The 13,763-nt window shown below is 40.1% G+C and overlaps 1 protein-coding gene across 1 annotated transcript in view; it reads left to right on the top strand.

Annotated features, from left to right (window-relative positions):
- The window catches only part of astn2 (astrotactin 2), a 201,545-nt gene that overhangs the window by 109,398 nt on the left and 78,384 nt on the right, over nt 1-13,763 (top strand). Inside the window, exons 10-11 of the mRNA XM_028418196.1 lie at nt 1,481-1,618; nt 11,216-11,366. Coding sequence (XP_028273997.1) covers nt 1,481-1,618; nt 11,216-11,366 — 289 coding nt within the window. The remainder of the gene's footprint in view (nt 1-1,480; nt 1,619-11,215; nt 11,367-13,763) is intronic.

Here is a 13,763-nt window from a genome sequence, read left to right as displayed (position 1 = left end):
GTTAAAAGCGGTGGAGATTGGAGCCGGATGGCGTCCTCACACACAGCATGGCAGCGGCTAAACTTGCGTGGATGAAGCGCTGTGTGAGCCCCGAGTTTTTTGAGAGAAGACAGATGAAAGGACAAACACACACAGCTGCACAAATACATTCTTCCGTGAACATGCTGATACAGATCTCCGACAAAGTGAGCAAAGTTGCAGCAAACCGCGTATTAACCTGAAATCGCCTCTGTAAAGAGGAGGAGGAGGAGGAGGAGAAAAATTGCAATACTCTTCAGCTGGACAGAATCAAACCTGTGACAGTGAAAAGTAGAGCTTAATCGTAATAGAGATGGGTTTAACAGATGCAAAGCTTTATAGGAACCCAGGGCTGCCTCTCACTGAGAGAAAATAAGCATCTTGTCATTTGAAGGTATGAAGGCTACATACATAAAGAAAGGGATTTATGTCGCTTTTGGTTTGAACTGTCAGTGAGTGGAGGTCAGACTGAGTGCATTCAGATGCTTTGATTCCACTCAATACACTGGCAGCAGTGTTTTGTACAAGCTGAAGGTTTTCATGTTAAGGTTTGTCATTGAAATAAAAGCAGAGAGATATCAAAGTAATCAGGTCTTACACCTGGCAGTATGGAAAACAGCAAGATTTAAGAGTGGATGAACTGTGATTGTACAAAATGTTCAAATGTATTTGATATAAATCACAGTATGTGGAAGTCAAATGTTTAACAACTAACATTTAAGGGAATTTGTTGTCTGAACGTTCAAATACATCATCTATGCTGTCTGTGAGGTCTCACCTGATAATACGTCTAAGCCACCACCACCACCACCACCACTACCACCACGCCTGCTGAGGGAAAACCATCTCTGGCACCTTTGACACCATCTTGGAACAACGGCCATCGGCACACACATCACATATGCTACATAAAATAAAAATAAAAAATAAATGTCTTCTGCAGTGAGCCGTGGAACACATAACGTTTAAATAGGAGGGAAGTACTTTCCAATTCTGTATCCAGCTGTGCCATGAATGCACCACATATGAATAATTGCCACACACCATTAATATCACAAGCTGTCTTCATAGATAAGAAGGTAAAACAGATGACTGGTTCTCTCACATTTTTTTCTATGAATGTGATTTTTAAGGCATCAAAAACTAAATAAATGACAAAATATAGAGCTTGGAGAGGGAGTAATATTTCCGACTAATTCATTATTTATTAATTATTCATTCCAGTCTCTCATCTACATATAGTGTCCTCAAAATCTGACCTGCACTGTGTATCCAATATGAGGAAGAGTATACTACCCATATGTGTATATATATGTGTGTGTGTATATATACCACATATTTCCCTCCACGTTTCAGACCTTGTCTTTTATAAGTGTTCGTGCCTGTTATGCTTGTGTTTAACAACTACAAAATGTGAAAGTGGGGCAGCTGACATTTATGTCTTGTGCTCATGCCAACACAGATCATTCTACAGTCTGGGCCAAGGTCTGTGGCTGCCAGTCAGCAAAAGCTTTGTCGTGCCACCGGTGGAACTGTCAATCAACCCGATTGCCAGCTGTAAGACGGACGTGTTGGTTACGGAGGATCCAGGGGAGGTCAGGTCAGTCTGACTTAACTCACTTCTGTTGTAAGAAGTTCAGTTTCTTTCAATGGAAGGTGTACACAAGTACAGTAATATGAGTGTTCATGTGTTTGGTACTACAGCAGCGCACTTCTCTTATTTGGTGTATTCAATTTTCTTGTTTTGTCATGAAACTTAATTTTCACCGGGTATCACACGAACCAGAAGAATTCACCCACCGTGAAAAGAATATTAAAACCGAGTAAGACACCTCAAATTAAACACTTCCATTAAGCATTCAACCAGCCTGTTAAATCCTCAAAAGGTTTTAGATTTAGAGGCCAAAAGTGACTGTTAAAGCTGCAATAAAACACCCTGGGCTGTGTCCACGCAGTAGGAATGGCGGCTAAGAACAAATCCCAACGAGGCCGTTGTGTCAACAGGAGAATGGATTTGGCAGCCCTATAGCGCAATAACAAATATTGGCAACACAAAAGTTGTGTTTTTCTCAACCAGCCAACAGGCGCTGGCACGCAATCTGCAGCTGAACATCACAAAACATGTCAGAGCATCAGTTACACATTTAAGCAACCAACCATGTATGGAATCCAATTGAAAGGGGAACCTGGAGAGTGGTGTTGGGTTTGACTATGTCGTTGCCTTTGCCGCATAAAGTTGCAGCAGTTGTCACAATATGTATATGGCCAGCTGAAGAAGAACTGTAAGTTAGGCCTCAGACCTTATTTCTTAGCCACAGAGGTGGTGGCTTACGTTATATTGCTATGACACTACTTCCTTTTCCTCTTTTGTTGAACTGAGTGGACGCTAAACTCATTAAGACACACTGGGAGTGCACACAGGAAATCAATCCAGCTAGAGCGGGATTCGGGCCGTATCCAGATATATCCAGATTGTTTTTTTCTGAGTCTGAACAGCGCAAATCCGGACATATCCGGATAGATCTCAATCCACCTCCCGGAGTTGGATCTAGCCTGATTGGCTCGAATGTGGCTCAGGTCTGCGGCTAGCGAATCCTGCTAGCGACATGATACTTCCGGTTCATGGGTACAGTGTCCGGGTCATGTACAAAAGCCGTATGTAAACAACCGTCTAACTATGACAGCTTTATAATAAACTGCTGTTTGAATCGAAAAAAATCAAAGAAGGAGCGACACAGGACAAAAAAAACGCACAACACATGCGCACATGCGGTCCTACCACGGCCTGAACGGACTCTGTATATTATGAGGTGCCACCTAGCGGTTTGGAGGACAACAAACAAGCCGAGCGTGGACACCCGTGTGCGATAGCCAGATTTGAAAATAGGTCTGAACGTATCCAGCTTAAAAGCTATTCGGATACAATCCTACTCTAGCTGGATTGACTTCCTCCAGTGTGAACGGGGCCTAAGTGGTATAGAGTGGCACAAGCAGGTGAGCTTTGCACCACCACTGATAGATGCAAACCAAACAAAATGTTTCTAATGTTCAAAATGTTTTCTCACTGTGTTCAGTAGTAAATGGGAGCTAACGTGATAGACGCCATGTTAATTCTGCTTGACAAGAAACATTATCCTCGCAGTGCTACATCTTTTTCTCTGGTTAACTGTTATTGATTTTGGTCGACTCTCTCAGTGTCTGTTTTGTCAGCAGCAGCTAACATATCCCTCTTATAATGTTTCTTTTTCTTCTTCTTCTTTAAATATCTTGGTATACAAAAAGCAGGGCTGACTTATTGAATTATTGCTGTATTTATTTTTCATTATACCATATAATATTTTACCAGCTTCAGTATGAGCATTCAGATTGTGGAGAACGAAGGATTTTTTTTTTTTCAGTCTGTCCCTCTTTAAATTTTCTCTTTTCTCAATCAATTTTTCTCCTCTTTACACATGGAAGAATAGGCGAGTGTGCACCCACAGTCACATACTGTACGCTCAGACAGTAATGAGATTTTGAGCACAATCAACCATACCAACAAAACAAGAAAATAGATCCTTACATAACTGTCTGGTGCAGATTTATTATAGTTTAATCCCCAAATTGAGGTATGGAAACCTGATTATAGGTAAAATATCTTTACAGTTTAATTGAATGCATTTAAGTACACCCAAGAACTCATTACAGCTGTACTGATTAAGGGCCTTTTTCATACCTTGACAAAGTCAGCCCCATGACACTGTACTGTACCTCCATATGACATATAACATTGTTGATAATCTTTTAATAACGTACAAATTGTCTCATCTTTCCAGCAAGTCACAAGCTGCTGTACAGTCTGATGGAAGTAGGACAGACAGCCCTGCCCTGCACTGAGAATTCATTCAACAGATGTTCAGAAAATGCTGAAAGTGACTAATTGTTTTATTTTATTTTATTCTTTCAACAATCTTTCCTTTGCTCAAAACTCTTGGGTGTTTTGGATTTGACGTATTCAGTAAATGAATCTGTATCTAATAAATTGCTTTTGCAACGCTAAGGCATTACTGCATTCACCTAAACTTTTCACAGACTTATTTTTTTTTTCTTTTGCAATTGCCTCAGGAGCACAGAACTCCCCCAGGCATTCGAACACATGCTTATTCTGACATAAATGGGATTATAGCACACCTCTCGATTAATTAGCCAAGCTGTGTCAGTGAAGTAGTGTTGTAATCAGTGAAAGTGAGCTACAAAGTGAGGCCGTATTTTAGAGCAACACGGCTTTATAGATGCAAGATTCTGAATGAAATCCTGACAGATTGCACTCTCTGCGTAATTTAGTTACAAAATAAATCAATTATTTTAAGGCACTTGTCTCTTTTGTGCATTTTCTTTTTTGTGACTGTCACTCAAGTGCCACTGTTACCTCCGAATGAGGGTTGCATCACAATTTCAAGTGCACATTCAGCAAGAGCTTAGCTTTTGTTTACTTAGCACTACAGGAGCTTCTTTTGGATCATCAAAACTATTCATCAGTGGAAGGACTTGCTGGCATGAAAGTGCTATTGTCACTTCCAGTATCTTCTTTGTGATGTTTCTCCTTGCCGTGTGAGTTCCTTTTAGAGATGGTCTTTTAGAATGCTTTATTTTCTATTGTTCACCTCGAGAGGTGCATTCTCTCCAACACTGGGAACATGATGAATGGGTCAAGGACCCCACTGTCTCATACAGAGAGTGAGAGCGGTTGTTCTGGGTGCTTGACAGCTTGGCCAACATCCTCCTCTCACCCACAGAGTCCACTGAGTCCAGGGGGGCAGCCCAGGACAGGGCTAGTCCGGCCCTCTTGACCAGTTTATCCAGATCCCTCTTGTCCTTGTGTGTTATCCCGCCACTCCAGCAGACCACTGTATAGAGAGTTACTGATGCAACCATGATGTCATAAAAGGTGCTCAGTAGGTTACATGTTAACCATTGTAGATTGAATCAATAGATTAGTAGCCATTAAAAGGCTCCGTGATATACATGAGATGTAAAGAGGAAATACAGTGTGACTGATTAAAAGCCTACTTCAGCTGGAATAGTAAGTTAATGTTCTGTATTTAGTTGATGATTAGTCCCGGTACGTGTTCAGAGAATCTGTCAGATTGTCATGAATAATGCATACAGCTCATTATCTGAAGCTTTTTTTTGTGGGACAAAGTCCCATGGGAGCATACGGAGTCTTTGGCTGATGCACTTTCCCCAAAGTGGTTATGCGGGCATTGATGTAGTCAGTTAGCTAAAAGGTGGCAGGGCTACAAAATGAAATGCATTCTCTGAGATATTTTGTCTCTTTATATCAACGTCAGCCGACCTTGCATTGATCACACATCTTTAAATGAGCTGATTTTAAAATTACGTGTTTTGACACATTGTTAATATACAGTAATACCTTCTTAGAAAGTAAACAGTATTTCTCAATTTTCTTTTCTATAAAAGTGGTTTAATGGAATTTTATGTGCTTGGGCTGCTGAAAGCACAAAAAAACAACTTTTGGTATTTCTTGGGATGAAATCACTGGATTTTTTTTTGCAGCTATGACTCATAAATTCATTCTTATTTGCTTTATACAGTTAAGGAAATTAGGGCAGTTTTTAAAGCTTGAAGTATTTTGTTTATTGAAAGAAAATGACTCGAGGTTTTAAACCCAACATCTGGATTGCAGCCTATCATTAGACACAGCCTGAATGAATAGGAAGAGCCAACCTGCATAAAGGGATTAACAAATACCTTATTCAGCCTTGCATCAGTTATTATGTGTGTGTGTTATGTGTTAAATCAGAAAGCCATTAGAAGAGTCTCCACACGATACTGTGCTGTGTACAGATTAAACAAAAGGCTTCGTGTCCCACGTCCAGTTTACTATAGTTTGTTTAAAAGGAGCTGTTTAAGGATTAAGCCATTTAGTATTGTACGTGTTACTTTAGCTTCATTACATTATTTTGAATGGAGGAATCAGATCCAGGATACTCTAATGGTGCCTTTTGTTCAAAGCCTGTATAGAAACTACATGATGAGGCACGTTATACAAGTTTGCTGTGCTGAGTGGGATCTGTAGTTAGATCATTATCATTTTCTATTATCCTTCCATTACTACTGCATTATTGTTGCAGCCAGGGAACATGTCGTGAACATCACGGTTTAAAATGATGCCAGCACTCTAAACTGTGCTCAGAGACCTGCCTGTTTTGTCAATAAGGCACTGTTAAATAACCCCGAGTAGCCGCTGACACCTCGCGCTAGTGATTAATGACCTCACTCCCCGTGATCAAGTGAACCATCAAAATGTGCCATTGCCAATAATTCCGTGCAACTGCAAGAAGTTGGGTCCAGGGAAGAAAAAATGAAGTACATAAATCCACCTACCCTCACTCCACATCTCCATCAAACATGTTCCACAACCACTGTAGGACCACTGATACATCCGTCTTTATTTTATCATTGGAAATAACATTTTTTCGTCTGCATAACGAAAACATAACGAAAATGCACTCTATTTAATGATGAAAGTGCTTGATGAGAGTCAGCATATTTATAGGGAGCTGGAACAAGAGCATTAATCAAGTGCAGGGGCAGACCAATAACGGGCTCTGTAATCATGCTGGAGCTGCGCTCTAACTTTGGGCAGCGTCGCCTGGTCATTCATCATCTGGGAAAGCAAGAGGCAGAGAAGGAGATTAATAACAAGTACATTAGTCAGTGTTTAGATGCAACCAATGTGCTTCTGGGTCAAGCAACGGAGTCATAGAGCATAAAGAGATGACCTTGATTAGCTAATGATTTGCAAAAGAAATGCAGCTGGGATGCTGTGGATTTAGGTAACAGCTTAGTAGAACGATGTATGGTATGGATTGCGTCACACTTACTGTATGTTGATATACACAGCACGAAAGAAAGCGGAATGCTACCCATATATATATAATCTTGATTTAATATGTTACACAACAATCTAAAAAACTTTTTAGCAGTAAGGGTTTTCTTCTTTTCCTCCCTCTGGTCCGCCTTGCATCAGGCATCCGAGCAATTGATTGTTTTCTTTTTCATTTTTGACTCACTATACCCTCAGTCCAGAAGGGGAGCCAGTTAGCATGCACCTCACAGCTGAGGCAAGCCATTATTTTTGTCTGCCTCACCCTCCCCACCCTCTGTTTTCCTCTGAATTAAGGAGTCATTTGTCAATTCTTTGAGTGCCTGGCAGAAAGAAGTGATGCACAGACTGCTATGTTTCCTGTCTAATATAGAAAAATTGAGTTGCCAAATAAGTAAAAAGAAGAAGACAAAGTGGAAGACCGAGATAGAGAATAAACTTTTTTCTTGTTGTGTTGCAGTAAAATAGATGTACAGCACTTCCTTTTGACCCAATTAAAAAAGGTTTGACTCAGAGGATTGTTAGTAAAACTATAGCAAGAAACTCTTGGGCCGCAGACCAAAAGAAGGAAAGAAAGAAACATCAATGGGCAATTAAGCAGACTGTTTCTTAATTCAGCCCTTCCCCATCATTTCATCTATTTTTGTAAAAGGGATCCACATTAAAAAGCAAGCAGTCTAACGCCTCTAGTCAAAGACACAGGTGTGGATAATGGAGCTGCTATGTATTAAATTTGGTTCAATTTTGCTACATCATGCATATTATTTCAGACTAAGAGAAAAAAAGTTTGACTGACAGGTTGGTATTCAGTGCCATGTAGTTTCACAAAAAGCAGGATATTTTGGAGCTTTTGCTAGAGAGGAGTTGTGACTACGTCCAGCTCAAATTCAGGATTTTAGTCTTTAACACTGTGAGGAGACACTGTTTAACCCACCCCCTGATCACTTCATAACCCTAACCAAGTGTTTGTCTTTAAATAAATGTGGTTTTGTGCAGGTTGACACTTGGTTGGGTTAAAAATGACCTGTCTGCAGTGTTGGTAAACTTCTCAGCTGTTGTTGCTTATGCTATCAGAAAATAAGAGCATATGTGGAAAAACAACAGGATTTCCTCTCTGCATGATGGTGACCCTTACCTCAAAGACCATCTGTGCAGCAGCCAGCTGGTCATTTGATAGTAGGCCCCACAACAGCCTGGCACATCTCAACATGGAGATTTCCTGAGTAGGAGTCCATCCAACACCTATGTGCCCAGCTGCATTTTGTTGGTACCTCTCAGCTTCCTACACTAACTCATGCTCCCCAAAGAGTAATTTTGTTCTAAAGTTTTTTTATGCCATTGACTAAAATCTACTCAAACTTTGCCTATTAGGGTCTTGCAATAATCTCTACCTTTTTATTGGCTTGGAATTAGTGGATGTGCTGTTTGCAGCATGCAGGTAATTGCTGCCATTTGTGTTCTTTGAGTGCTGAGATATTTTTGCTTTGGAAAAAAGGTATGTTGCTTTAGTTGTCTTACGGGATATGCTTTGTAGCATCATGTGAATCACTCAGGTTAGACACACAGGACGACGCATCTCTGTTTTTTTGCCAGTAATTGAAGCACGTTGAATGTGCTTATCAGGCTGGGACAAGAGTGCACATTGTTTCCACTAGTGTTTTTGATTTCTATCCAGGCTCAGATTGAGCCTGTTTTTGGATGATATTGTTTTTTTTCTGGCTCCATTTGGTCTGTTTATCTCTGATGTGCATCAGAAGGTTTGCAGCCGAGTGTGACATACTGTGACAAATCAGTAGCACTAAGCCTAAGGCCAAATGGCTGTAGCCCTGCACCATCTAGGAGGAAGGAGGAGGAGCAGTCTTAAGGAAGAACTTATGGAAAAATGAGACTTTTTACAAGTATTCCATCTATGTCCTTGCCACATGACAATAGGTATATGGACAGCTGAATTATTTCTGCTCTTCATCTCCACAGAGAGACAGTGTACACGGGTCAAACGCAAAGCTTAGTGAGAGGAGTGACCCCGTGGTCTCCTGGATATGATAAATCTAACACAGAAGCGTGAATCATTCAAAGCAAAATGTAACGCTGATCACAAATGAAAAACATACTAAAATGGAACGCCTTTTAAAAATTGTACTTATATGCTCCCATTGCCCTTAACTTCGATTAATAAGATGTGTTTCAAAGACATTTTGTCCATTCTCTACACGGAGCATTCTTCCTGTTCTGAGTAAGAATCTTTAAACCTTGCTTTTCATCTTTTTCTTAAGACAGTTACAAGGTTATCGCACACAATTCTGCCCACAGAAATGTTTCACTTTGCACACTGAAGAAACTTTTCAAGACAAATGACCTTGTGATGATTTATTTCTGCTTTAAGAAAAGGTTACAAAGGGGCATTTTAATCAAGTTAGCAGCATCAATATGTACATTATTCCTTCTGTCTGTGTTACTAAAGCGCCTTAAAAAAGGAGACACACAAAACATTACAGTGACAGCACTGTAAACTCATTCTTGCGCAGCGAGTCATCTGTCTTCCCATCATTCAAGATCTTGTTGCTGTTTGTAAAGTCAAGTCACCCTCACAGCACAGTTCGGTCCCTGTGGTCCCATTGCAAGAGACAGCGCTTTTGTTTCTTTGCAAAGAAAAACACAGGGGCTGCTTACCCCTTCGTTCACTCTGACAGCAGACATACAGAAGAGAGCGTGGACATGGCAGAGCATGCAGAAAGGAACACAGCAGTGAGAATTCAGTGCCGCACAGGCTGACATTTCTCCAAAAAACTTTGCAAAGTCCAGTGTTTGAAAAATAATACTGGAGCTTTTTTTCCCCATTGTTTTATCAATGTCACTCTGCCAATTATGGTGCTACAACTCAATCTGTGCCGAGGCAGATCTGTGGACATCATTTTATTTTATTATAAGCCAATCTTAGCAAACAAACACACCAATTTCAGATGACAAAGAAATGAAAAATGCTGAACAATGTAGAGTTGTTATTGTCATTCTAGCCATGTTAGCGTGCAGTGTAGCTTCACACTGGACAAGTTCATGGGTGTGCAGCCAGCCATGTGGCACTCTGAGCTCTGCAAATAAACACCTAATTATAAGGCTGTAAAAAAAAAAAAAAAAGTTTTTACTACACTACAAATGCATTTAACTTGCATTGCCTCTGTGTATTTTGAGTGGAAAGGCTTTGCCTATTCATTTGCTTTTAAATGTTGGTCTAGCTTTGAAATAGTGCAGAGAGTAAGATGTAGCCTGTATGTTATTGTAAACAAAGAAAACTTACATTTAAATTCAGACTTCTTGTCACTGTAAGCAGCTTTGCTATTAACGTCTGATTTTAAATGTAGTTACATTCACCAACTGTGCATTTGATTTCTTGTGTTGGAGGATACACATTTCAGTGTGCTAACCCTGTAATATAATAGGGTCTAATGTTGGTCCAATGTCTGCAATCAGGAACAGAAATTGATTGCACACTTGTGGGATGGTGCAGCCTGTCATCTGTCATAACCATCTAGCTGCTCAGACATCAGGCTTCCAGGACAAAAAGGCTGCAGAGCTAACATCCAAAACATCTTTTTGGATGTTATAAGCTTTTAGTTTTACCGCTGGTGTCACATCAGAGTTTCACATGCACATGGGATGTGACGACCTGCTTCATAGCACTTTCTGAGGTCAAAAACTTCACATGTTATTGGCAGGGGATGGTAAATGTTGTGGTTCCCTCGGCTCCTCATCAAGGGATCTATGACAAACATGTCCTGCGGCTGCCGTTGCTCTGAGTAATCCCAAACATGACCTACAATAAGTGAGTGTGAACCACTAAGCAAACATCCAGCACTCCAGTGGAACAGTTGCTTTAGCAGTAGCTTGCTATAGCATGCCCTTGGGTACATCAGTTTTGAAGGTTTGCTAATGGTTGCCCTTTGCACACACACAGACTCATGTCTGACATGTCTAGCTGTGGTATTTCGCATTTTATTACTATCGGAGGCATTAAGCTAAGTTTCATGAAAAAAAACGTGAGTTGCAAACATTAAAGTGGGCATTAATTGCAGGTGTAAGGCTAAAAAGCCACTGAACCCCACAATTTCATCACATTATGTTCAAGCATGAATGACTTCTTAATTGCACTAGAAGCAGTGAGGTTGTACAAGGCTGCTTTCCAGGTGGTGAGAGATTATATTCACCTGCTCGAGCATTCATTCTCACTTGACTTTATTTTTTTACACTGTGGAAACATATGCAGAGGCATCTATAGTGTCTTGTTTTAACCTTTTTTTTAATTCATTACAGGGAAGAGGCCATGATGTCCACATACTTTGAGACAGTTGAGGACCTGCTGGCCTCTTTTGGGCCTGTTCGTGACTGCTCCAAGGATAATGGTGGCTGCAAGAAGAATTTCAAGTGTGTGTCTGATCGACAGCTAGACTCATCCGGCTGCATGGTAAGTAGACACCATGTGCTGATTTATTTTTCAAATTTTTTTTCTTGATGACAGCTTAACATGAACAAGTTGCTGCAGATGTGTTAAGTGTAGCCTGCAGTGATCTTTAGGGTACAGCTAGCATTCATCCAAGATTAAATCAAACTGATATGCTAATTTTAAATCCAGCAGGGTTTATTTTTTTTTATCATTTTTTGTTTTGTTCAGAGGTATAATGTCTGTATTTTGAAGTCTATACATTCGTTCAGTGTGTGTGTTTCTGTGATTGCACAGTTTGTGTGTCAGAGATGGTGTTAGACATACTGATAAAAGGGCTAGTAGTTTCAACTTATCATCCAGACATGCTGTCAGCCAGATTGGCTTTGAGCTGCAGCTAACTAGCAGGCAGAGAGCGTTGACAACTGACTCTTGTGGGAGCAGCAGGCTTGTGCTACACTATAGTGATGCTGATTTCCGGGCATTTAGCTTGGCTAGGCACACAGATATGCTCTGGACAGGTCACTAAAATACAACAGCCACTCTCAGCAACAAAAAATACAGCTGCAAACATCACAGCATACGAAGTATAGTACGAAGTTGTTTAAAATAATGACCATTGCTGCTGCTGCTGCTGCTGTAGTAGCTAAAAGACTGATTAAATATTCAACAGATACATGGTATGTGTTTTAAATGTTTATTTACATCATCAACTCATTACCACCCAACTCATCAAATTAACATGACATCTGCTAACTCTGGATTTGTTATATTTCCAAGTAATCTATAATATTTAATACTGCTTAAGTACTAAAGTACTGCTTACAGTCATAATTAGTGTACTCTGGTGGTTTGCTCTTCACTGTATGTATAGGCACCATGGGGTCTGTGGTTAAAAGCATTAGTTATGAATCACTGCTATAAGCCGTGCCTTTGTATTTAATGTACGCCGCATTAAACTTTTATGATGTGGTCTGCCTCAGTGTATGTACAGCTGAAGTGCTCTCTCATATAAAATCACAGTTTTTTTGGTGTGATACTTTTCACCGCTCATGTTTCTGTTCCAAATGTTGCCTCCACAAACCCTCCATTTTTGAAAATTTAAATAAAAGGCCAAATATAAGTGGAAGTTGCTTTAAAAGTGAGGAAATGTGAGTCGGTGTACAGAACTGTAGATGCCTCTTTACTGGGAACAATAGAAACAGACAATGAGGACACACCACGCATCCGTGGTGTCCACAGCTGTCTGTGTGTGTGTGTCTGCAGGGGGAGTTTAAACCTTAGTGTCAGTGGTGTGGCTGTTATTTGTACTGTTACATGGATGGAGAGCTTTACCTGTCTTTTAGCTCTTTTGGGATATATTGTCATGTGCATAATGTAATATGAACCCACATTTGAAGCATTTATCAGTGGACCTGTTGTCCTTTGTCCTTCTTTGCACCATAAACCTTAGTTTGACTTTAGATGCAACACTGTAAAAAAAGACTCTTCCTTCTGGCATATTTACAAGCACAGGATGACAGGAAACTTCCGACGCCAGGCTTTTGACAGCATGGGGCGGGCCTGGGTTGTAAAGTAATTAAATTGATGAGCCATCTCAATTGCTGGAGGATGGTTCAGTGAGTCATTAAGAGCCGGGACGGGGCTATAAATCGACAGGTCTTTTTGTTGTTTGTGTCGACCAAAGACAAACAGTGATGGAGCAGTTTTCTTGTCTTTTCTTTCTTCTCTTGAGAAAGCTGCTGTTGTACCCCAACAACCACCCTGCTCGCAATATTTATGAAATATTTTTTTTCCTGTGTGATGTTATATTTGTGTCACTGTCTTTAAAAGCCATAACTGTCTGGCTTATTGAGTCACTTTGCAGAATAAACACACAATCATTTCAGCAGGACACTTTTAAATCATCTTTTTTCTACACAAATTATGTCATCTTTCCAACCCCTTCTGCAACTCATTCCCTTTAATTTACCTCCCACTGTGTTACCATGACAATCAAATCCATATAATAAACTGCAATCATATTCCCCATCAGTAATGAGAGTCAAGATGTGTGGTGATGATTGGCCTGATATCTTTAAATATGTGACAACAGAATGTTCATCATTGTTACAGACAATATGATAGTACTGCACTGTTTGGTGAACCTCTGAGCTAACCAAGCACCCAGAGAATGGATAATTTATTAAAAAATGTGCATGAACACCAGTGCGCTGTCAGTAAGTGATATTTTAAGGGCTGCAACATTTTTGGGAATTCCTTCCTCATGGTTTGTAAGCATGTAAATGTCTCATAAACACAGTATTGTTTATGGATTTATCATTCTAACACATAGCATATGTGCTGTCATCTAACACTCTTGTATAGTAAAGTTTGTAAATATGTGTGTAATGGACATATTATAAAACAGTGAAAAGTGTC

The sequence above is a fragment of the Parambassis ranga genome, chromosome 12 (genome assembly GCF_900634625.1).
Source record: "Parambassis ranga chromosome 12, fParRan2.1, whole genome shotgun sequence".
NCBI lineage: Eukaryota > Metazoa > Chordata > Actinopteri > Ambassidae > Parambassis > Parambassis ranga.
This window is presented reverse-complemented; position numbering and strand designations above follow the sequence as displayed.